Raw genomic sequence first — 26,045 nt, 5'->3', positions numbered from 1 at the left:
CGCCTCCACGGCTCCGAATGCCCTTCCTTCTCCGACACCATTCGATTTACCATCAAACAGAGTAAAACCGATCAGTCCCGAGTCCCTCCATATCCATTTTAACTCCGCCTCAGATCTTCAGCTTTCCAATACCTATCTCACTACATCTCATATCGGTCAGCTCAAGCTTCGTCTACTAGCCCGCTCTTCGTGTCAGACGAAGGGCTACCCATCACTCGCCACAGATTCCAGACACTCTTAAAATCATTCTAGTCAAATCTGGTTTTCCGCGGATCGCTACTCCGCACACTCCTTCAGGATAGGAGCTGCCACAACAGCTGCGCTCAACGGCTTATCGGAGCAACAAATTAAAATACTGGGCCGTTGGTCCTCGGATGCCTACCAGTCTTACATCCGCTCCAATCTAGCGGATTTATGACTCGCTCAGCAAGTACTTATGTAGTTGGTAGCGGCCAGCGGCCTTTCCCTGTGATCTTTGGGGTGCAAGCGGTCATCTATCTATCGCGATATCCGCTCCAGGCACTCCAGGACCACGGACAGCTACCTTGCCAAACACGCACTTCTCCCATACATTCTAGTCTAGCTGAAGCAATCATATCGAAGGGCGAACTAGTGAAATGATGTTTTCTAAACAAAGTTCGGGAGGAGCCTGCGGGATGATTGACAGCAATTAACTCACCCACTGCCGCCGCAGGGTATGCCTATTTAAGCCGACCTCCTTTTCCATACGTCACACGCTCCGACGTTCGCGAAATCATCCCCCCTCCTCCCCCTACTCCTCCATTTCACCAATTGCCCTATTACTCATCCTCCTTACACAGGGGGTGCAAGCGGTCATCGCTCTATCGCGATATCCGCTCCAGGCACTCCAGGACCACGGACAGCTACCTTGCCAAACACGCACTTCTCCCATACATTCTAGTCTAGCTGAAGCAATCATATCGAAGGGCGAACTAGTGAAACAAGAAAGGACAAAGCTGGCTTTACTTTCTATGGCGACTAAGATCATTCAATGTCTGCAACAAGATGCTACAGATGTTCTACCAGTCTGTTATATCTAGTACCATTTTGTATGTAGTGGTGTGCTGGGGATGTGGCATGAAAGCGAGGGATGCTAACAGACTGAACGGACTTATTAAAAAGCCAGCTCTGTCATATGAACTAATTCGTAACACTTTATACATTTAACTACACACAATTCATCATTGATTAAGCCTTTGTTACTTATTAGTTAAAGGTTTGTTCATTATTACAGTGCATGAAAATGCACTGTACTGTTCTTCCTAGGCTTCTTCTTCTTCTTCCGCTGTTCAGCTTGAACCGTTTAACGTATAAATTTTGTTCAAACTTGGTAATGTAGGTCTTTTTAAGGGCAAAGCTGCTATGTATTTTTTTATCTTTGTGACTTTTATACTTTTTAAACTATTAATTAAAAACTACTCGCCGGTCATTATCAGAAAATAAGTCCCGACAGGACATGCTTCGGACAGGACAGGACTCTTGCTTCGTCCTGAAGGGACTTATTTTCTGATAATGACCACCCTTCTATACATTATCCCGCTTATTACATGGCTACTTGCCAAAACGAAAAAATAAACTCCACATGATATGACTCTTTACATTTATTTGTTACCGTTTCATCGTTGCTTTTGCTGAGAAACAAATAGTTCACAACACACGCTGAATTTGAATCAAACATTCTTTAGAACACAGCTGATCACTTTCACTTTCAATGAAATTCCATTGCAATAAGCGAATGGACTTCTTGCGGAGTGATATGAAAGTCATTAATTAGAAGCACAAAACCCGTTGCCATTGACAGCGGTGATTATATACATTGCCGGTTTAACAGACCTCCGAACGTTGGGAAGGCCTATTCATGTGAATGGAGCATTCTGCAGCACTCTGAAGAGCTGTGTAATAAGTAACTGTTAAATAATGGAAATATTACTTCATCAAAGAATATTATTGCATCATTTATTAAGTATTAACAATAATTTATAAACATATTTTAGATATAGGCTTATTTACTATGAACAAACCATTTATAACTGTGTGTACAAATACTTTTATGAGAATTAACATAGGAGCAATGCTTTACAAAAAAAAAATTAACAAAGCATTTTGCAATAGTTTGCAACTGGTTTATAATGGGAAAATGATTTCATTTATAAGTGGTTGTTTCAAGTATAAATCATGTACTTAAACATATTTTTGGATAGGCTTATTTACTATAAAAAACATTTATAACTGTGAACAAATGCTTTACTGATGATGAATGATATATGAACAATAAACTACTAATGATGAACAAACCATTAACTAATAAGTAACAAAGGCTTAATAAATGATGAATTGTCTGTAGTTATTATAAAGTGTTACCAACTCATTTGTTTCCCACAAATCACCCACAAGTTTGCTGCAAATCTGCCGCAAACATTCATTTTTTGTAAGGGTAAAGTTTAAAGACATGAAAGGATAGCCAGCCCACATTCACCAATTTAACCCTTTGTTGACGAACCGTTCACATATCGTTCCTCCAGGAACGATGGCATTGCGGTTGTTATGATGACAAAATACCTCTACAAAGCAAAATATATGCTTTTGACAAGCCTTACTACAATATAGCCAAGCGAAATTCAAAGAGTAGTAAGCCAATATAAACCAAATTAATTCAAACAATTGTGTCTGTTGTTATTAGGTCCTAACACTCTAGTGCACATTGTTTGTATTTCCACAAGAAAGAACTTGTTTCAATAGGAGCTTTGACAACATTCTAAATCACATTTTTACACTGATCACTAAATGTATCATAACTTACGAACAGATAAGTATATTTGTTCAAATAAGGTTTTGTCAAATCACCCACAAAATTCACTGCATTTCATACACTCTACATTTTTCTCTTTCTTGTACACAAATATAGCAAAAATGGGTTGTTATGTGAATTAAAACAGATTTTGATGATTTCCGGATATACATTAGGAAAGGATTTTCAGAGACTGCACTCTGTATCAAAATTACCCTATGTATTTTACACCATTTTATAGAACTAGACTTTCTTAGTAAAATTATATGTATATTTCATTGGTGGGATAAAATATATTCGAGAAATATGTATTTTGTTTGTGAGGTGGTCATTCAGCAATGAAAATGGAATGTTCGGTACAGGCAACAAAGGGTTAATGGTGCAATTTTGTGATAAAACTTAATCAGTCATGGGTGTGTTTTAGGCGTAACATCCTTTAATGGAATGGAATCCTTTTTAATGGGGCGAATGGGGTTTAAACCCTAAATAAAAATAATAACAATAATAATATAATAATTTGTAATATGAACTATGGGTATGTATTGATTTGTACGAATGACAACACCAGTTATAGTGGGATGGTGAGAACAGATCTTTTTCTATGTGAGCAAAACTACTGGTAACTGGAGACTCGATTATACAACCTTTAATGAGACTCCTGCACTGAGTATCATTTCTCATCCAATCTAACTGACATGCATTGAAACGTGTATGGGAACCATTAAGACTCAACACTAATGTCATAAATGATGACCCACAAGCCCTTCTGTTACGATATTGTAGCCGAGTTACCCATTTACTACTTGTTAATTTACAGCAGAACTTAATGAACTGCCTCATTGGTCTGAGGTATGAGGTAGTTTTGTTCTGAATGTTTTTCTCTGATGTCATTCTTTGTTCTTGATACTCACCTATACATTTGTGGTCATGAAGTATCCATCCTGATTTGCAATCAAGGCAATTGTAATCATGTGGCCCTGTACACTTTCGACATGGGTGGTAGCATGCTGGCAGAGACCGGGAGAGAAAAGGGAGAAGAAACGATAGAGATTACAGTTTTTAAACTAAACTGGGTGTATCACCTGGCAACCATCATGTCATCACCTTCCTAAAATAATGGCATAAATAATTGTTTTCAGGTTTTTCCAGAAAACACAAAAAACGTTTGTAAAAACATTCAGGCTTTTCAGAAAACACAAAAATTAAAGGTAACACTTTACTTGACGGGTGAGTTCATAACACATTCATAGCAGCTGTCATAAACTGCACATAAAGCATTCATGACTGTTTCATGAGACATGACTCAACATTCATACCAAACCTTTCATGAATGTGGAAGACAGACGACAACTTGTCAAAATAAAAGTCCAACATTGTATTTGTGTAACCTGGATACCATTAATTTAATCTCTCTAGCCTTTGTAAATATTTCATGAATATCTTATGTTGTCTACATCGATTGTCACTTTACTATACACGTTGAGAAGTATTCGTTATCACTGAGTTTAACAATGGGAGGTAAACTACATTCAGCTGACCCGTATTTGTGTATCCTGGAACGGTTGGACATTCCCAGTAGCAAAAGATGAGAAATTATCTGCAAAGGTTACATCCTAAAACAAATACATTTTTATAAAACAAAAATTATTTGCTTGACCATGTTCTGTCTTTATGGCACTGGAGTAACCCATTGACTCAGATGTGACGTGATCAGGTAAGAGGTTTGGACCAAAAACGGCAATGCTGCTTTGCGACTTTGGACTTTTATTTTGACAAGCTCTCATTGCTCTGTCTTCCACATTCATGAAAGTAATGAATGCTTTATGTGCAGTTTATGACAGCTGCTGTGAATGTGTTATGAACTCACCCGTCAAGTAAAGTGTTACCAAATTAAATGATGATGATTTAGGCAAAAAAAAAAAAATTGTCAAAAAAGATGCCATTATTTTAGGAAGGTGATTATGTATTAAAACAATCCCAGAAAACTAACCAATACAGAGACATCTGAGAGAAACAACTACATTGAGTGGGTGTAAATGTGCATGAATAATATAACTCCTGTAGATCGATCTAGTGCAATTTATCATAATGGTAGTCAGGGTGGAATATGACGATATCATGATGTGTGTCATGTTCATTGTACTCTTAGGTTCTATATTGTTTTTATTTAATGTGGCCAATATCAGACTCGGTCTGTGTATGATTCGTTCATTTGATATTGAATTGAGAATCCAAAATCAAAAAATGAAAAGAAAAGAAAATACTTGTTATTTCATTATTTGTTTATGAATTTTATACAAACAAACAAATAACGCTTTGTTTTTAAGACTTTTGATTTCATGGTCAGAACAAAAGTAGAACATTTAAAAAATGACCTCAGGGCCAAAACTGATTCTGATATTTATTTTTTCCGATCTCTGTGACCCAGAAATTATTAATTGACTTCCATTGCCAGCTGCTGCTTCTGTTTTGCAGTGTTAAATCAGACTACAAGTCGGATAGTTCCGGTCCTTGATTATGATTGGCTGAATCGCGTTCGATGCCGTTGTAAAATCCAGCTGCGCCTTGAAGTTGCTTGGCAACCATTCTGATAGAAGAAATATATTTCTTGATTATCTATGAATAAATCGTTATATTTCTTGTTGCTGTGCCTTTATTTCACAAAATCTTGCCAAATGTACAGGTGGGTCTAAAAAAAATTAGAATATAGTGGAAAAGTTAACCCCCCCCCCCCCCCCCCCTAATTTAGTTCAAAAAGTGGATCTTTCATATATTCCAGATCAGGGGTTCTCAAAGTTTTGATTGGTGAGGGCCAATTCAGGAACCCAACATTAACTGAGGGCCGCCAAAGGGGCGGGGGGAGAAAAAGAAGAAAAAAAAACCTGAGAAAAAAAAATCCCATTTGTAATCATTTTAATGACCAGGTTGCATCTCTACAGTAGAGATCGACCAATTATCGGCCTAGCCGATTATTAGGGCCGATATTTAGCATTTTTATAATAATTGGTATCGGTCATTTTTTCCACCGATAAGCCGATATTAAAATGGAAGAATGAAACGCGCTACTTTGTCTGTAAAGCGTCTCTCACTCCCTGCATTTGCTACTCTGTGGTCAAGAGCATTGTCCCGCCCACTACACCGTCTGATTTGTTAGTTAGCACGAATGCAGCCAATCAGGATCGAAGACTGAACACAGACAAAGTTTAGGATTCTCACTGAGGCAGACTGTAGACTGGGCTTCAGCTGTACGGAGCTATTTTTCGAAGGTAAGGAAGGTAGCCTACATTGCTGAAGTTGCAATGAATCACAATCATCTACACTGAAGTTACAAAAACACCACGTTGTAAGCTATTGTCTCTTTGATCCGGATCAATAAGTAAAGCACCCACTTCCTTCATTTAGCGAATTCCCGATTGATGCACGTTACTGTTTACTAGTTAGCCTACAAACTCGGGTGCTGCGTGTCGGGAGTTCTCTGCCTCTGCCTCGTTCGTTAATTGTGAATAACGGGACACCATGGCGGAAATAGTACAGACAAGTCCTAAATTATGCGATAGCGAACGTCAAAAAGTCTAATTGCTCCTTTTTGAAACGGACTGTCAGAAAAGACAACATGCACCCAGGGCCAGCCGTAATTTAATCCGACATGAACTAAATCGCGTCCTGAGCTTTAGGCTCTCAAAAGTGTAGCTTGTAGTCTACACATGGACACAAATTGCATACTTAAATAGCCTAAGATCTATTTTAAAACTGTTTTGTTAAACTATTCAACCGTAACACTTGCCATCACACATGCACCTCTTCCTCTCCCTCTCTCGTGCACTCACACACACAATGGCAAAGCATCCTCTTTGTGACAGGTCCCTTAACAACCACATAGCCCATTGTGTAGGCCTAGTCTATGAAAATAATTGCTATCACTTAGCTATTGGATTAACATGATACACTTGCAAGTGATGCAAGTTGATAGACAATTGTGTATCAAAAGAAGAAAGAAAAGTTTACATAATTAAATGCTTTTGAATACATTTTTTGCAACATATCGCCTTTACTACCTACCCCCCTTTTTGACAACTGACATATCGGTTTTACATATCGGTCTCCTGTTTTGGTAATAATTGATATCGGTATCGGCCCTGAAAAAACCATATCGGTCGATCCCTACTCTACAGTTTATATTTATTGCATTAAACACATTTTAATTCATAACTGAGGCTAAACCTGGCAAAACTTGTGAAAATCTTTGCAATGCACACACCATCACTGGGGTTCTCTACCCTCAACAGACAAATTTGGGATATAACTGTTCTGGTTGCAGTCCATTTCAAGTACAAACTTAACAAACAGTCTCAGTGTGCCTTGCTTCTTATCAGCATAGGCCTTATTCAGGGCCAATTCCAGCTACCAAAGCACCGCAGGAAAACCTGACGGCCACTAAACACCACTAAACAAAGATTCATTCTTTTCAAAGCACACAGTACAGTTGTACAGTTTTACAGATGTTATATGTAATCGACGAAACGCTGATGAAGGGGGTGCCCACTTGATAACTCCTCTGTGTCATTTCTGTTGGCAAATCTTAGTACACGCTGGCACATAAAGGATAACTCCAACTCGTCCTGTGTTTCTTCAATCTGAATATCTGGAAAACCAGTGACCGCTGAGAAAGATCAGCTGACAACAGAGGAAAGCCTTTGTGACAGCCTGGAGAGACAGCCGACAGGAGGGAACAGACCCCAAAGGGACAGTATTGGGCTAGCACCCCATGTCTGTAGCCTTCGCATGTTCTCATGTCGAGGGCACCTGCCATTGCTACGTCAAGACAAATGAAGACAATACCCTCAGAGTCTGCGAGAGCATACCCTCAGAGTCTGCGAGAGCGAGGGTGCAAGAAGACTCATCGGTTGAAACTATGGCAGCAGACCCCGGACCGGAAACGACTACGAGACACAGCGCAGTACAAGAGAGTATCATGCCACCCAACACAGCTACGGCAGCAGCAACGGGTCACAAACTGCAGAGATGCGTCTGTGGGTGGAGCAAAGTAACATCACACTTGGGACTGAGGATACACCAGGGAAAGAAAGGGTGTGCGAGAGAAGAGCCTCAGAGGCCCCGCGTTGGCTACTTTCTTAGGAATTGGTCAAGTCAGTCGGATGAAGCACAGCAACGGGACGCCAACCACAGTGTGCAGTGCATCAGCACCTCAACGGCACGGAATGTTACCTCAAACACAGAGATTGCATTGGTGAGTCCCATCCCACCCACTCAACCAGCTAGACCTCCAGCCGAGAGGAAGATGGCTGGGCGCAAACCACAGGTGAAATGGCCTGGTGCGGCTGAAAGGAAGCTGTGGGAGACTGTCAACACCGACCTTGAAAAGTCCCTTGAGCAGCTAAAAGGCACAGCTGGAAAGAAGTTGGAGAGTATGGGAAACCTGATTTACCAGTATGGAGTGGAACGGTTCGGGGTTAAAGAACAGAAGAGCAGAGAGCAAGTCCCAGTGGTGGTTACATCGAGGAGACAGCAGGAGATAAAACGTCTGGTCCAGGAGAGGAGAAAGCTCAAGAAGCTATGGAGAAAGTCCACAGACGTTGAAAAGGAAGGCATCAACACACTTCAAATGGGCATTAAAACGCGACTAACATGTCTACGCAAAGCGGAGACCTTGAGGAAGCGCAGAAGGAAGAAGGAACGCACTAGAACAAGGTTCTACAAGTATCCCTACGCATTCCTAAAAGGCCTGTTCTCAAGCGAGAAAAGTGGATCCCTTAAAACAACTAAAACAGACCTGGAGGACCACTTCAGGAGCATACACTCGGATCCAAAGTGGTATGAACATCTCACAATCCCCTCGGACAACCCACCAATCTTGCCCCCAAAACATCAGTGTGATGATGGCCCCCCAACTTGGAAAGAAGTGGAAAGGGTAGTCCACCGAGCAAGGACAGCGTCAGCCCCAGGAACGAATGGAATACCGTACAAGCTGTATAAAAACACACCTGATGTCCTGAGGTTTCTGTGGAAGCTGATGAGGACGATATGGCAGAAGATCATACCCAAAGTGTGGCGCAGGGCAGCAGGAGTCCTTATCCCGAAAGAGAAAGAGGCAGAAACCATCAGCCAGTTTCGACCAATCTCCCTACTGAATGTAGAGGGCAAGATTTTCTTTTCGGTGGTGGCCCAGAGGATCTTTGCATACCTGATTAACAACCAGTACATAGATACATCTGTACAGAAGGCAGGTATATCTGGCTTCCCTGGATGCTTGGAACACTCTAGCATGATCTGGCACCAGATTCAGACAGCAAAGGCGAAGAAAGATAATCTACACGTTGTCTTTCTGGACCTGGCCAACGCGTTTGGATCAGTACCACATGAGCTCCTTTGGTCTGCCTTCGAATTCTTCAGTATCACAGGACACATTACAGCCTTGGTTAAGTCCTACTTCCAAGACCTGCAGTTTTGTTTCACCACCACAGAGTTTACCACCACGTGGCAATCCCTTGAGGTTGGAATCATGGCAGGCTGCACAGTCTCTCCCTTGACCTTCACAATGGCAATGGAGGTAATAATCAGAGCCTCCAAATGGGTTGTTGGCGGACAAAGACTCAACCCCGACTCGCGTCTCCCTCCACTCCGAGCATACATGGATGACATCACTACTCTCACAACTACAGTACCATGTACCAGAGTATGGAGTATGGAGTCAAGGAGACTCAACTTCATCATCAGGGCAACATATGATGTCCTCCCCACACCCATGAACCTCCAGCAGTGGCGAGGAGAAGATCCAGGCTGTGCACTCTGCTCCAAGCCGGCACCCCTTAGGCATATTCTCACAGGGTGTAAAGTGAGTCTTGCCCCGGGGGCATCACAACCAGGTGTAAAAAGAACTTGCTGCCACTTTGGAACAGAGGCGAACTGCAGCCAACTCAGCAACACCTGCAACACATTTCACCAGCAGTCAGATTTGTGCGAGAGGGGGCAAAGGCAAATCACAGTGCACTCACAACAGCAAAGCACTGCCAGTTACACACAGCTTGTGACTGGAAAATGTTGGCGGATGTTGGTCAATGCCTTGCCTTTCCTCCTGAGATTGCTGCCACCACTCTTAGACCTGACTTAGTGCTTTGGTCACCATCTGCTAAGAAGGTCTTTATCATTGAGCTGACTGTGCTTTGGGAGGAGTCGGTAGAGGAGGCATACGAACGCAAGCATCTACGGTATGCTGACCTTGCTGCAGAGGCACAGCAGCGTGGGTGGAGGACTGGGGTGCGCCCTGTGGGGGTGGGATGCAGGGGCTTTGTGGCTTCGTCTATCACCAGGCTGCTCAAGGATCTGGGAGTAAGAGGCCAAAGCCTGCGTCATGCCATCAGGGCATTGTCGGAGGCAGCTGAAGGGAGTAGCCAATGGCTTTGGCTGAAGCATAAAGACACCGGCTGGGCATCAGGAGGCAGCCAGGAATGACACAGAGGGGGGTACTTCAGGGACGCCTGGGGTTACGTCGAGCCTTCCGGAGGCGTCGTGGGCTTAAATCGACGAAACGCTGATGAAGGGGGTGCCCACTTGATAACTCCTCTGTGTCATTTCTGTTGGCAAATCTTAGTACACGCTGGCACATAAAGGATAACTCCAACTCGTCCTGTGTTTCTTCAATCAGCATAGGCCTTATTCAGGGCCAATTCCAGCTACCAAAGCACCACAGAAAACCTGACGGCCACTAAACACCACTAAACAAAGATTCATTCTTTTCAAAGCACACAGTACAGTTGTACAGTTTTACAGATGTTATCAGATGTTATCACGGGCTGCCAGAAATGTTTCCGCGGGCCGCCATTGGCCCCCGGGCCACACTTTGAGAACCTATGTTCTAGATTCATTAGATATAAAGTGAAATATTTCAAGCCATTCTATGTTGTAATCTTGATGACTACAGCTTACAGGTCATGAAAACCAAAAATGGGTATCTCAAAATATTAGAATAAAGAGGTTATAATACAGAAATGTCGGTTTCCTGAGCCTTTAAACTCTTAGTATGATAGAGAAACGCGGATAAATGTTATGAGAACTGCCAGCTATCAAACTAGATTGTTGTACAAGATATATACAGCAACAACAATAGAAATCTGTTAATCATTAAAGGGACATGGTTGTTGTCAAAATTCGTCGGCGTTAGTTTGAACACATTTTCAAAATATTGATTTTATGGATGAATGGGAGTCAATTGTAGTCGCAAATGTCAGACTAGCCGTGAGCAAGGACTATTTTGCTGGATTGTGTGAAATCGGTACTTTGGCTCGCAGTAAAAGTCTAACTTTAGCTGCCATATCTCCATCATCAAAGCATACAACGGAACTTTACTCAATCTTGACGTATTTGAGCAGCTATCTGAGGTTGTCCCTCATATGAATTCCACCTTGTGCCACTTATATGTTTTTCCATCACGCCTTTTTAAGGAAGTTTTTGTTGTCATTATGATCCTGTTTATGTTGTTGTGTGGGGTGTCATAAGCTACTGGGACCTTGAATTAGCTAATGGAGTGGTCCCCTCCAGTTTTAAACATGGCATGGAATTTCCTACAACTCAATGAAAAGAAAACTGAAATCATTATTTTGATTCAGATGTGACGTGATCAGGTAAGAGGTTTGGAACAAAAACGGCAATGCTGCTTTGCGACTTTGGACTTTTATTTTGACAAGTTCTCGTCGTTCTGTCTTCCACATTCATGAAAGGTTTGGTATGAATGTTGAGTAATGTCTCATGAAACAGTCATGAATGCCTTATGTGCAGTTTATGACAGCTGCTATGAATGTGTTATGAACTCAAGTGTTACCCAGAACACTTACCAACCAGTCCCTCCAGGAATTCCCGATGTTGCGATCGCAACAATTAACGCAAATTCAGCAAATCCTCGTGAATTCTGGGCGACCTTGCAATTTTGTCCAAACACTGCAACTTTTTCACAAATTTGACCAATCATCATGGTTTCCCCGTAAAATTTCACCCACCACAAGAGCCCCTCGCGCAGAATATTGACTCAGATGCCACACTCACTTCTGCAGAGACTGCCCTATAACTTGTTCACTCCTCTGCAGTTTTGATGACAATCAATAGAAGGCTAACGTTAATGATCTGCTTTACTTGCATCTGTCATCTCAACCTAGTGTTGCTAACCTGCCTAAGCTATGAAAGTAAGTTAATTAAGGCCTTCTTGGTTTACTGACATTTGAGTAGGCTACAATATGCAACCCATTGGCAAACGTTTACACCTGGAGATGTCCTTTTAGCTCGTGTCATGTTTGCTAGCTTGTGGGCTCAGTTTGTGTAGTGCAGTGCTACCAAAATCATAGAAATGAATAACATTGTAAGACATTTACCTCTTCTATGATCCAAGAATGATTTCATACGAGTTATTTTTTAACATTTATTTTAACTAATGATATAGAAAACATTCCGAATTCTATCCACATATCGTAATGCACTATGCAAAAAGTTATTTCTTTAAAGAAAAGTGTAGTCTAATAGTTTAAATCAATATGAAATTACTAGATACTTAGTTGGCTATTAGTAATTATGCAAGTCACAGAATATGAATTATTAAAAAGATATGAACTTAATAGGCTATGAATTACAACATATATGAATGTATTGAAACATACTGTATGACATTATGCCATCTCTTTAGGGGGCTGTCTTTTTTGGACAGTTCTACGAAAGGTTATACTGCTTTGTGAATTACCCCAGTCAAAGTATTTACACAAATAAAGTAGGCCTACTTTGATTTTCTGTAACCCTTACTATTTTCCTTTACTTATCCTTTTTAATAAGCAATAATAATAACGAATCAAGATGATCCGTGTAATTTTGGTCTTACTAACCTTAATTACCCTCAATTAAAAAAAAAAAAAAAAAAAAAAAATCGCAACTATTTTTCCAATTTTCACTCCAATTTCTTCCCAACAAACAGCTAAAAACACCGCAACTTCCATCGCAATTTTTTAGAAAAGTTGTCGCAAAATCAGGCATTTTAGATCGCAACAATCTCAAAAAATCCTTGCGAAATCCTGGAGGGACTGACCAAACCCCCTACCAGCTCCTCCAACCCAGTATCGTAAGGATTCGTTGTACTGTCACGTTTGGTTAATCTATTATTCGTTGGAGGAGCTGGAAGGGGGACAGTTGGTAAGTGTTCTTTCTGTAATAAACTCTGGGTTCGCTAACTACATTGTTGGTGCTTCATTTTATGTGTAGGGACCCTGAGCAAGCTACTGACGAGGTTTGGTGCTGTTTTGAACTTTTCCAAGATATTCTAATTTTTTGAGACCCACACTGTAAAAAAAAGAAATGGCAATTGTTGTTCTAACACACAATTGTATTTTAATTTGACTCAGAAATATAAATGTAACATCTAACAAACAAATACATGTTTGCCCGACTCATATTCTCAGAAGTTGGTTTAACAAGGAAATTTGAATAACTTAAACAAGATTTTTTGAATTGCCTCAACTGAAAACTCATGGGCATGTGCATTGCTCATGTTCATGGACACGCTTACTACGGTACAGGTTTTCCATCCCTTTCTCCAAGAGCACAGCCGTTTTCCCTAGAGGTTGAGAAGATTGGCGGATTTGAGATTTTCAGGTAAGCTAATTATTGTTATTTCCCTAAATATGACTTCATAGAAGACTTTTGTGCAAAGTAGCTAAGATATATTTGGTCAGTGAACTAACCATAGTCGTATATTTTGTGTATTTCAACAGAATTACTGAAGTTATTAGCTATTTTTAGTTTGCTAAGTTCATGCAAATTTTTGAACGTGATGTTCTATGCACAGTCAGTAAACCGCTAAAACTGTTCAACTTAATTGGATATACTACATACACATGTTGTATAAGCAATGCGGGTGTTGCACATGTGGTTGTGGAGCGTTTTCAAGCGGGAGAGAAAGAACTACGTCTGCTTAACAATGTTAGTGACAGTATAGGCTAACTTTGGTGGTGGAGGGAGAGGAAGAGTTCGAGCCTGCGTGTCTGAACTGAAGTGGAGGGAAAAGTCCTGTAGGTCTAGAACTAGACTAGGCTTTGTGAGGGCTAGGTTGACAGGGCATTCAGTAACACATGCCACAGCCTTGCAGGTGTCTTAAAGGGAAACTTGGCAGGATTTCCCCCTCTGCTGGAGAAATTGTGCATTATGCTATTTCAAACTGTGGAAAAAGGTAACGATAAAGCACAATATTTGTTTACAAGCTAGCAAAACGGTTAGCATAAGTTCGGCAGACAATGTGGATGTTACAAGGTAAGAAACACGATTTAAAACGAGTTTCTTGTTTCTCACTTCTCTTTCCGGGACGGTAGTATCAATGTTGCAAGGTTGGTTTTCCACCTGGGGACGCTAAGGGCAGCGGGAAAAGTCACCATTTTCACTGGAACAGGTCATTTAACCATCCAAATGATTTCTAAACGGGTTTATTACGTTGAAATAGTTGCCAAGTTTCCCTTTAAGATATTGACTTGGATTTGTATTTTTGTTATTTCCTGGTTTACTTTTAATTTGACTGCAGCTGTACGAAGTCCTTAATGACAGGGGTATACATGTAAAAAGCTCATTGATTTAGTTGGTGTAGGCCTATGTCATTTCTCTTGGCTGGAGAATGTTACTTCAATAGCTTATCACTCACTAGCAAGAAACTGACCTAGGAATATTAATTGAAGGAATATTAATTTAAACAATGCCTATGCTTTAAGTAAGATATATTCTAATGGTTTGTGTGTGATTCTGTTTCAGGAAGGAAGAGTGCATGCAGTGTACATTTTCAAGCTCCTACCAGATCGTTCTTCTGAATTGTAGGCTTTGTCACAGTATGCATTTACACAGATTGTGTATATATTTAAAACATCTAGTGCATTACGGTCACACATCTTAAGATCACACACATCCACACCAAATTCGACATTTTGAATCTTCCAAACTGCAGGACCACCGTTAATTGCTTACTGATTGATACAGTTATGGCCCTTTGGTGGAATTATGGACAATGTAATATTAGGTGAAGGACAACTTTTTTAAAAAAGTGGTTCATGACACTAACAACTAGTAAATTGAACATTTACAATCTTATGAACTTGTTTGTTGAAAGCCACCTCTCTGAAACTGTTGCCTTGGATCCAGATCTGTTGACAGACTATCACCCTCTAGAACAATTCAAAGTTGGTGGGAAATTGATGGTGAACACAAGGACATTCATCCTCAACTAAACCATCAGTCACTGTTATTTCAATTTAAATGTGTTTCAGTGTTATTTTAATTTAACATTGCCATTGCAATTGTGCTGATAACTTAAACATTTAACCCCCCCCCCCCTTTTTACAGACTTTATTACTTGGAGTAGTCATTTCTCCAGAAGAAGCCCATTGAATCCTGCTCAGAGGCACCAGCATCTGTTGACCAGCTCACCAATGTACTTAAAGACACAATCCAGCTTGAAGGTGACTTCTCACTTCAGTTTGAGGACCCATATTTTGCAAATGTTAATACAATCTTGTGAATGTATTGGCTGATTTAGGCTGGCATGACTATACCGCATTAAGCCCTGACATGGAAATCGTAATTAAAGACTGTTTTGTTGCTTGTGTCCAGATATCTGTACCGAGCCAGGAAGGCAGCTTTTGGTCCAGATATGGAGATGTTGCTAAATAAACTTGATGAAGGGGTGGGTAATGTGTCCCAAACTAAACTATATGCAAATACAAAAATGACCTTCAATCATCAAAATCAATCAAACATTGACATTTGATGTTTATAGACAGAGATTTTTGATTTAAGAGTCTTGCTGCATTACAATGTGTGTGTGTGTGTGTATGTGTGTGCCCATGTTTGTGTACACATGTTCACAGACGACATTGTGCGTCATCAAAGGACAGCAGAACTGAGAGGCCTTCCCATTTTTGTTCATGATGATATATCAGAGTTCTATCTGAATTGTGTTGTAAGTAAGTCAAGAGCAATTTGGTGTGATTATGAGATTTGCAGTGCCTATTTCATATCTTCCCAGAGACTGGATAATTATTGGCTGGTAGTCTTTTGCCTTAATGTGACTGTAAATAACTAAATTAGCTTATGTGCTGGGTGATGGCAATTGTTACAGGGTATTATCGCTAAAAAATGTCGCTGTGGCTGTTTTTTTCCCCTCAGAACACAGACCCTAGAATTAAAAAAACTGAGTTGATGTCAAACTCATATAATGAAGTTGGTAGAACTCAGAACTTAAGGGTAAAACTGAAAAACCTGTGTTGGTAGAACTCAAAATGTATGTGTAAAACTCAAAACCCTGAGTTGGTAGAACTCAAAGTTTCTATGTAACTCTCCAAAAACCTGAGTTGGCAAAACTCAAAAATCTTTGTAAACTCAACCACAGTGAATTGAAGTGAGGAAAACTCCAAAATGCATCACGTTGCCTAGAAAAAACCAAATGCATCACGTTGCCTAGAAAATCTGAGTTCTGTCAACCTCTATTTTTTACAGTGCTGTAAAACTGCTGTACAGAGCTGTAGTAACTGTTTTAGAAAAGCAATAAGCCACTCGAGTCGTAGGTTACAAAGAACAGTTTAAGGGGGTTTTAGGCACTCCTCGATGTAAATATGTGCAAATTTGTATTTTGCAATTTACCAACATACTTGGTGCTCGTTGCTAAAGAACAACCTATGTTTTGTTACCTGAGCAAGGGGGCTGTGTTCCATTTGAGCTCTTATCTCTGTAGTAGCCATCAGCACAGTCTTGGCAGAGGTGTCCCGAGTACCCTGGGTCACAAACACACTCTCCATCTCCAAGACGGGTTCCATCACCTTCACAGCGTCCCAGACCTCCACACACACCATGAGGTCCTGAGGGACACTCTTCAAAATGTATTGAATAGAAAAATTAACACATATTCAAGCAATTGAAGAAATAGATTTGTTCATATTGGTAAATTGGTTCTGTGCATGTAGTATTTAGGATATAGGTTATCAGATTGTATACCTCACCACATTTGCCAATCATATCCTACATTGACATTTCCCAAATTAGTTAATTTTGTACTATTTCTTGAATTTCCCCTTGGGAATCAATAATTAATTAATGTATGTATGTATGTATGTATGTATGTATGTATCTATGTATCTATGTATCTATCTATCTATCTATCTATCTATCTATCTATCTATCTATCTATCTATCTATCTATCTATCTATCTATCTATCTATCTATTACATGGTCTTGACTGGCCTTTAAAAATCTGCCTACCTCTATGGGAATTTAGTGGAAAGTGGAACTGGAAGTGTGGTGCCAAATCACTGGCGAACACATTTGCCATATTCTGCCATATTTTTGAACTCATTTGTTTCCCACAAATCACCCACAGGTTTTCTGTAAATCTGCCGCAAACATTTATTTTTGTAAAGGGTAAGGTTGGACTTCTTTCAGTGTGATATAAAAGGTAATTGACCAAAAAGTATACATTTTTTTTATACCTCTTTTTACTTGGTCTATGTGGTGTCAGGGCGCTATATAAATGTTATATGAAACATCAATAGCATTGTCTCTGTTGTGAGTGCAAAAAAAATACATTGCATAACATTTTTATCCAATCAAATTGAATAAAAGCTATATTATATAATCTAAAATCTGACCTGATAACATTTAGATTACTCCTTCACAGGTTAGATAATTAAACCTTTGTTGCCTATCTATTTCTAGCTTAACAATGACATGTCCCCCCTCCCCCCAAGGAAAAACACTTTGATAAATCCTTTTTAAATAAGTGAACACATACGTGCACAGTCAGGCCCAAACCGTCCCGGAGGACAGCACAGTCTAAGCTCCTGGATGCATAACCACTCAAAAAGATCTGGAGCCTCCAGTTGCCTGTGAACATAAAGAAAAAAACAATGAGAGTTCTTAGACAATAAACTGGATTGGAGATAGAACACTGAGGCTGTATAAAAGAAGGGTCAGAGCAATTTTCTTTTTTCTACACAACTTAGATGGTTAGATAGATAGATAGATAGATACTCTATTGATCGCCAAGGGAAATTCAAGAACAACTTAACTGGTCAAACAACTTAACTGGTCAAACAACTTAACTGGTCAAACAAAAAAGTGTTTTTATTTGGAGGCTAAGCCAACTAAGCTGAAAGAAAGACAGATACAGAAATACTTTTTTTCAGTGTTGTACCTCCAATCCAGTTTATTGTCTATAAGAACCCTCAAATATTTGTAGTTCTGTACAATGTCTACTTCCTCACCCAGTATTGAAATGGTATTTAGCTCAGGCCTGGCCCTCATAAAGTCCACCACCATTCCCCTTGCCTTAGCTAGAACAAGGCAGGATGTCTCCAACAGCATAGGCACCCTCCCTAAGTGTTGTACCTCCAATCCAGTTTATTGGTTAGGCTGAGGTTAAGAAGGAGCTGCAGAATACCGCAGATTAGGGTATGGCTACAGTATGACTGTGATGAGAGGTCTGAGTGGCTGGGGGAGGCAGGGGAAGGTACTGAACCTGTTGAAAATTGTGTTCAGCTCATTGGCCCTATTCAGACTCTCCTCAGCCCGATTCCCCTTCATCTTAAAACCTGTTATGGCTTTCATACCCATCCACACATCTCTCACATTGTTACTCTGGAGCTTGCTCTCCAGCTTCCTCCTATATGCCTCCTTGTTCTCTCTCAGCCTTGCTTTCACGCTCCTCTGCATCTCTCTGTCACCATCCCTAAAGGCTTTCTTTTTCTTGTTTAATGACTCCTTTATATCTCTGGTGATCTAGGGCTTGTCATTGGCAAAGCATCTCACTTTCCTAGTTGATATGACATTGTCAACGCAGAAGGTGATGTATTCTGTTACACAGTCTGTCATTAAGTCAATGTCATTTCCATGGGGTTCACAGAGCACATCCCAGTCTGTGACCTCAAAGCACTCCTGCAGAAGCTCATCAGCTTCCTCTGACCACCTCCTTAACTGTCCTTGTGGTCACAGGCTGCTGCTGAACAATGGGTGTGTAAGTGGGTGTGAGGAGATTGGTTGAAGGTTATGATCTTATCTGCCAAGTGGAGGCAGAGCTGCGGAACTAGAAGAGTCATGCACATTTTATTATTATTATTAACTTTATTTGTTATAGAGGGACAGTGTACACTAATTGACATTTTACAAAGAAAATGTAAATGCACCCAATTATAGCCAAAAGGCTAGTTTCCATTGGTAGTCCCCATGCCAGAAGGAGCATGGCAAAATTACCTATTCATTAAAAGAATAAATTACAGCAAAAAAACAAACAAAACAAAAATAAAACAATTACAATATACATAAAAATTACACCAGAGATACACACGCGCCCACACACACACACACACACACACACACACTCCAACAATCATACTCTTCTAATCTCATACACTAATGCTGACAGACTTGGTTGTCTATCAGCCATTTCTTAAATTTTAATTTGAATGAACTATAAGAACTGGACTCTCTTATGTTTTGTGGGATTGTATTCCACTCACCAGCTGTTTTATAAGTGAAAACTGATTGGCCAAAAGTTGATTTCTTGTAAGGCACTGCACAATCACCTCTAGCAGCCCCTCTAGTAACACTGGTTACAGATGATCTAAATTGCAGTAGGCTGCAGAGTGGTGGTGGAGCTAAGCTGTGTCGGATTTTATATACAAGACAACAATTTTTAAACATAACAAGATTGTTATATCATATATCATTAAGTCCAACAGTTCACAAATTGCTGGAAAGTTGGAAATCACCATGAAGGCATCTGGATGTTGTGTAAATAACTTAACGGTGACTGAATTGATGAGGTCACACGCAGCGTCGGCATCAGCTGATGGCGGGATGTAGACAGCTACAGCAATGGCACAGGTAAATTCCCTTTGGCATATAGTATGGACACAAGCTCACGGCCAACAGTTCAATATTCAGGTTGCAGATGTGCTCCATCACAATAACATGCCCTGGATTGCACCATCTGTTATTCACAAGCACAGCAAGACCTCTCCTTTCTGTGATGTCATCGCGCCACACTGGTGGCTGCCTGTTGCAGCAGCTGCTGTCTTTTGTGTTTTAAGTCATTATTAAGTGTTTTTGTTGCATTATTTGGTAACAGTATCGACATAAGAGTGGCAGGACACTGTCATGATCCAACGTAACAGAGAAAGTCCGCACACTTGCTCTCCTTTTTTTAATTTGATTTGAGTTCAATCCCCAACACACATGACGTTTCGAGCCCTTCCGACTCTGTCTCTGTTACGTTGGATCTTGGACTTTTGGCTCTTGCACCTTATTTTGGATTTTGGACGCACGTTCCCAAACTGAAGGACATGGTCATGACACATTAACCCTAACCCTAATCCTAACATCTTACCCTAACCCTAACTTGTTATGACAAAAACCGAATGACACTTAATGACAGAAGCGTTATGTCATAAACTTTCATGACAGTCTCATGTCACTCTTATGTCGATACTGTCAAGTAAAGTGTAACCCATTATTTTCTGTCTGTCTGTCAACACATACAGAACTTTTTGTAAATCCTTTTTTAAATCGGGTTGGATACCAAGTGGCTAAATCACGTTTTTTTATTTAGTTTCTCATTTTTCGTATAGCTTTTATTATGTTGACTTGGCAAATTAAATGAAATTGAATCATAAATTCTAGGTTCTACGCCTATCTCCCTACCCATTCATCTCGGTGGAATACCTCACAAACCCTTCGTTCAACACATGACAAACCATATATCAAAATAAACAGCAGACCTTACCGAACACAAAGGTGTAAAGCATTCCCCTGTACGGTTAGCCGTTCCAGAGTAATCCAGTTTTGAATTTGCAGCAAATTTCGATATGCATGTATTCAAATTTGGGCTTTAAATTTCACAATATGTTTACATTTTTCTACATGATTTCATAACAGGCCAAATACAAAATAAATGTTACAAATATCGCCTAGATATTGGTAAATATTAAAATCAGGGGATATACAGCTGACTAAGACTTTGTGTGCCGATCACAAAATGCTAAGCATGCATCTAGGCTATTTGAGTTTCTTAAAGCTGAGCTGTGCTTAAATTGTTCAATACATGATTTCATAACAGGCCAAATATAAAATAAATGTTAAATATAGCCTAGATATCTGTAAATATTAGATCAGATGATTTACAGTTCTATGCAATATGTCATGTTTCATGTTTTTGTAATGTTTCATACAGTGATGCAGGTCTACTGCTGTGAATAGGCTAAATACAACTTATCATTTTTATAGCCTACTACTGTATAGTTAACTTTGGCCCCCCACCAAATATGCCCAACTGAAGGCCAAGTGGCCTTGCCCCTAAAATGGTGAAATTCCAAGCCTGGTTGTAAACATTCAAAATTTTGTCAATCTGTCAGACTTGCCGATTGCAGCTTTAAGGAAAGCAAGGAGAAGGAGATTCAAACCTTACATGCCATCGATGATCATGTATACACATCAATACACATGTATACACATCAATATAATGTGTTTCACTTAGAAAATGGCCAGAATTTTCATTTAAGGCATCAGGAGGGGTGGTTAGCCTACCTAATACACTGCAAAAACAGCTTGCAGTGGGTCCCGGTTAAAAATTGACACTTCATTCACGAAAAACGTGATTCACGCAGCTGGGTGAAATGTAAGTACAACTGCAGCCGCTTGGGGACAGCATAGTCCGCTGTGGAGTTCCGCGGTCGAACCGGACGGAGCGTTCGACAGCAAGGGCTGTGATTGACCGAGTTTTCAGTGTGTTTCTCTGTGTTTTTAGCAGCCCCTGAAACATGCTAGTCCACTGTAGCCTATAAGCTTTGTTCATAATGTTAAACATAGTTTTTGATTCAGTGGCAAGATTTCTTGATTGTACAGTGCCTGTCTCTCAGTAATGTTTTAAAATGAGAGCTTCGTCAGCTGGCAGTAGGCTACTTTGTCGGCAGTCATGAGAAGTTTGCTTGCTAACAGAACATAAATATGCTGCCCAGAAACCTTGTGAATAGTTCTGATTTTTTTTTACTACACTAACGAGGTTTAAATATAGCCTTTGCCTACAGCATCTCTCTTAACCTATCTATCTCTTAACAGTAATGTTAACAAAATGACAGCATTCATATGACAAAGGAAAACAAATTCGGTCACTCAAGACTGTGCCACAGCAACCAGTGTAGGCTACAGTCCTACCCAATAGGCCTACTCGAAGCAGATGGCGTTGTCTGACGGTCGAGTGGGTTAATGCACCTATTTCCAGAACAGGTCTGCAACTTTCAGGCAGTTCTGTGTTCGAATCTAGGCAGGATTAATGATGCAACGGTTTTCCTTTAGAAATCTTTTTTTTTTAATCGAAGTTGTAGCCTACTACAGACATTCGATGAAGTGTTCTGCAATGAGTCTGTTTTTAACCCAGCTAAAAGATAGCCCAGTAAATTAACTAAACTTATCCCAGTAGCAAACAGTTTTTTCTGGATGTAGGCTACTTTGAAACTTCTGCGGGGTAACGGGAGCATTTGTTTTTAAAACATAGGCCTAACTAGCATCTTTCCATTCCAACCATTATTAGGCCTAGGCCTATTGTTATCATTTTTTGCAAGGTGTTGCTCCTGGCAAGACTTGTTTATAAGACGTTTGGTGATTAATTGATAGCTGTTTTGGGACACGTTAAACTTTCTTTATACACGGGTATCCCGTTTACCAACAAAACTAGATGCTATAATGTGTTTATAGATGTTATAATAAACATATTTAACATTCTCTAACCATCGTGATTTCGAATTGGTGCAGTTTTCAGCACAAAAACTCATTTTATTCTTTTGCTCTTTTGCATTGCTCTATGCTGTTCTATGGTGCTTTCTGCCTCTTGGTTGCGCACGCATGTTTTCGTGACGTTTCGAATCCATGTATAGCCCATTCAACTACTTCTTTTTATTTTGCTTGTGCAGATGCTGTTTTATGTATGCCAGTGTCTGAAGGCATGTTTTGTTTGAACTTTTCCTAAAGGAATAAAAATGATAAGCCAGTTTTGGTCTCAGTCCCTTCACTGTCTGACTAATAGTTATACATTACTAATATATTAATAAAGCTTAACCAACTTTATTATAAGGGTCCCCCATACTGATAGTTATATATTACTAATATATTAATTAAGCTTAACCAACTTTATTATAAGGGACCCCACGCTTATAGCTATATAATATATTAATTAAGCTTAACCAACTTTATTGCAAGCGTTTCTGGCGCCGACAAGAGTGGCGGCATGTCAAGGTAGCTCCGTGTTTTTTTCTTGAATTTCCCCTTCGGGATCAATAAAGTATCTATCTGTCTATCTATTGTAAGGGTCCTATGGGGAATGGTTCATATTGGGATAGGCAGAAGCACAGTTTAATATCAATTAGTTAAATAATAATAAGTCATTAACTTTTCTATTAACATATAGTTTGTAAATAAATATTTAACATTTAAATGATGTAAGAAATAACTGTTAATTAGTGCAAAAAATACATTTAGTTAACTATTAACACATATTAATACAATATTAGTTAATAGATTTGCTAAAACATTAACATACAGATTTTATGCAAACAACAAATATTTAATTGATGATGAAAAAACAATTAACTTGTGCCAAATAGATATGTTAGTAACAATTAACAAATATTAACAAAGGGTTAGGTAATTACTAGTTTGCTATTTATTATGACACCTTATTATGGAGTGTTACCCAACATGCTTGTTAGGCTGGGCTACTGTCAATGTACTTGTACAGGTAAATGTTCAACAATTGCTGGTGTACAGGCTATAATCAATTAGCTAAATCATTTGTCCAGCTGTTTAAACATTTTTTCGTGCTACATTCAAACGCAAAAGGTGCTTTGATATCTTTTTCGTTTAAACGTCAGCAAGCAGGCATGCTGCGGTTGCAATGAATGAGGATAATTGGTTTTACTTGCGGATTTATTTTTTGCATTATTTTGAATATGACTCGCTCCAGTCTCAACAGCACGTCTACTTTTTCCACATGCATCTAAGTTCTAACACACATATCCCCTCTCGCTTTCTCTCTCTCCATCCCTGCGCACGGTGCTTTCTTAAAGGAGCTGCACCATTTTACAACAATTGCATCTACATTTTCATATTAGAATGTTTTGTCAAGTGTAAGCTTAAACTACTGTGACCAATTTAAGTTCCCGAAGGAACCCGTCCAAACTTAACTGGGACCCACTGTATCTAATAAAATCTAACCAAGCTGTCTTTCCATCATGCTTCAAACAATCCATTATTGCACCTGTGTCAAAAAACAAAAGTACCTCATGCCTGCACGATTACCGCCCGGTGGCTCTGACATCAACAGTGAAGTGTTTTGAGAAGCTTGTGAAGAACTTCATTTGCTCATCCCTGTCAAGCTCCTCCAATTTGCATAGTCCCCCTCACTCTTGTCACAAAGATGAGGACTCTTGGATTGAACACATCACTGTGCAAATGGATACTCAGTTTTCTTACCAACTAATTACAGGTTGTCCAAGTGGGTGGTCTTACATCTGGCATATTAACCATCAGCACAGGTGCCCCCCAAGGCTTTGAGCAGCCTGCTGTACAACATCGATAACAACTTGACGTCAGCAAAACAAAGGAAATGGTGGTGGACTACAGGAGACAGCAAAGCAATTACACTCCATTAAAGATTAGTGGGCAGCCTTAGAGTTCTCAACGGGTCGGGTCGGCCCGGCCCGACAAACCCGACGGGACCCGCAGGTTCGGGTCGAAAATATAAGCAAATGACTCGGGTTGGGTCGGACCTCGGGCTTAATCTTTTCTGCTCAGTGAAAAAAAAAGAAAAATTATTAATCATCGCAGCTGTTCGTAAAGAAAGTCTGCTGCTGCGTGCAACGTGCATCATGAGGGGCAGGGGCAGACCTGCCGCTGCGTGCACGCCTTTAGCCTGGAGAAGAAGATGGAGTTGGTGAAAAGTAAACTAAACTTGCCACAGGTGAATTCACCGTCGCTACTACAGGAGTGGGAAAATCAGAGGTCTGGAAAGTGTTTGGAGTGGTGCTGGATTCTGATGGAAATTCTACAGGTTATGTGCAATGCTCAAAATGCAAGGTGCTGATGAAATATGTGACCATGCAAGGCAAAACCAGTCGCTTTGGTAACATTTTCAAAATTAAGTTATTGTGCTCATATGAACGGCCATAAACTAAGCTTTCCAACGATATGTATATCGAGGGTATTGCAAAAAGTAGGCTATCGCTAAGATAACCGCATCCAAAGTTGGCATGGTTCTTCCGTCACGATACGCCAGAAGAGGAGAAAATCACTGTTTTAAGTAGGCTAAATTGTCACGCTATGTGTTGAATCTTTACCTAAATAAAGTCAGGGTTTAACAGTCGAAACGTAGCCTATGTTTTACGTCGGGCCGCGGGCCGGGTTCGGGCAGATAATTCATGTTGATGTGTCGGGTTACATCGGGTCCGGGCTTTAAAAGCCACGGGCCGGGTCGGGTCGGGTTGTAATTTTCAGGCCCGTTGAGAACTCTAGGCAGCCTGACCATGGGCTTTTCAAACCACTGAGGGCAGGCAAACGTCTCTGTTCTCACATGGTTTAAACAGAAAGACTGAGGAGTTTCTTTCCTCAAGCCATCCGCATCCTGAACATATATAAAACTCTGTAAAATACATTACATGGACACATGCCATACTGCAGTTTTTGCCCCCTTCTCTCTCAATATATATTTTTTTTAAATTTTTCTAAAACTTTCTTCTTTCTTCTTATGAAAGTTGAGAAGCTAAATGCCATTTCACTACATGTTTCTAGAAAAGTATCTCTATGTATGTGACAAATACAATTCCTCGAATCCTTCACCCCCACTTCTCTTTGTGCTCTGAGCAGAGAGGTCCAGAGCACTGTGGTGTGTGTCCTGGCTCTGATATACTCAGAAATGGCTCTCTGAGTAACATCAGCTTGCAGCTTTTTGAACTTGGTGAATTCTGACAAGTGATTTAGTGAGAATGAATAATAGTAAGTGAATAATGTGGTGAGAGGCACTTTTTACCATCTTATTATATTGCTAAAGTCAAGTCATTTTCAACCTCTAAAAAACCTGGAGACAGTAATCTATGGTTTTATTACTTACAAGCTGCATTACTGCAATGCACTGTATCTAAGGCTGACCTATTCAGCTCTAGCCTGGCCATT

General features: G+C 40.0%; 1 protein-coding gene across 5 annotated transcripts in view; it reads right to left on the bottom strand.

Moving 5' to 3' along the window:
- Positions 1–26,045, bottom strand: part of creld1b (CRELD disulfide isomerase 1b) — a 97,946-nt gene that overhangs the window by 27,506 nt on the left and 44,395 nt on the right. For all 5 annotated transcript variants that reach the window (XM_076276364.1, XM_076276365.1, XM_076276366.1 and 2 more), the window contains 3 exons: positions 17,623–17,714; positions 16,525–16,704; positions 3,721–3,816 (listed from right to left, as the gene is read on the bottom strand). In XM_076276364.1, the coding sequence (XP_076132479.1) occupies positions 3,721–3,816; positions 16,525–16,704; positions 17,623–17,714 (368 nt within the window). The remainder of the gene's footprint in view (positions 1–3,720; positions 3,817–16,524; positions 16,705–17,622; positions 17,715–26,045) is intronic.

This window comes from Alosa pseudoharengus, unplaced genomic scaffold (assembly GCF_046254945.1).
Source record: "Alosa pseudoharengus isolate Yale_2024_CS ecotype anadromous, Long Island Sound unplaced genomic scaffold, YU_APseudo_1.1 YU_APseudo_1.1_scf_9, whole genome shotgun sequence".
Taxonomy (NCBI): domain Eukaryota; kingdom Metazoa; phylum Chordata; class Actinopteri; order Clupeiformes; family Clupeidae; genus Alosa; species Alosa pseudoharengus.
The sequence above is the reverse complement of the archived record's forward strand: the minus strand, read 5'-3'. Positions and strand labels throughout refer to the sequence as shown.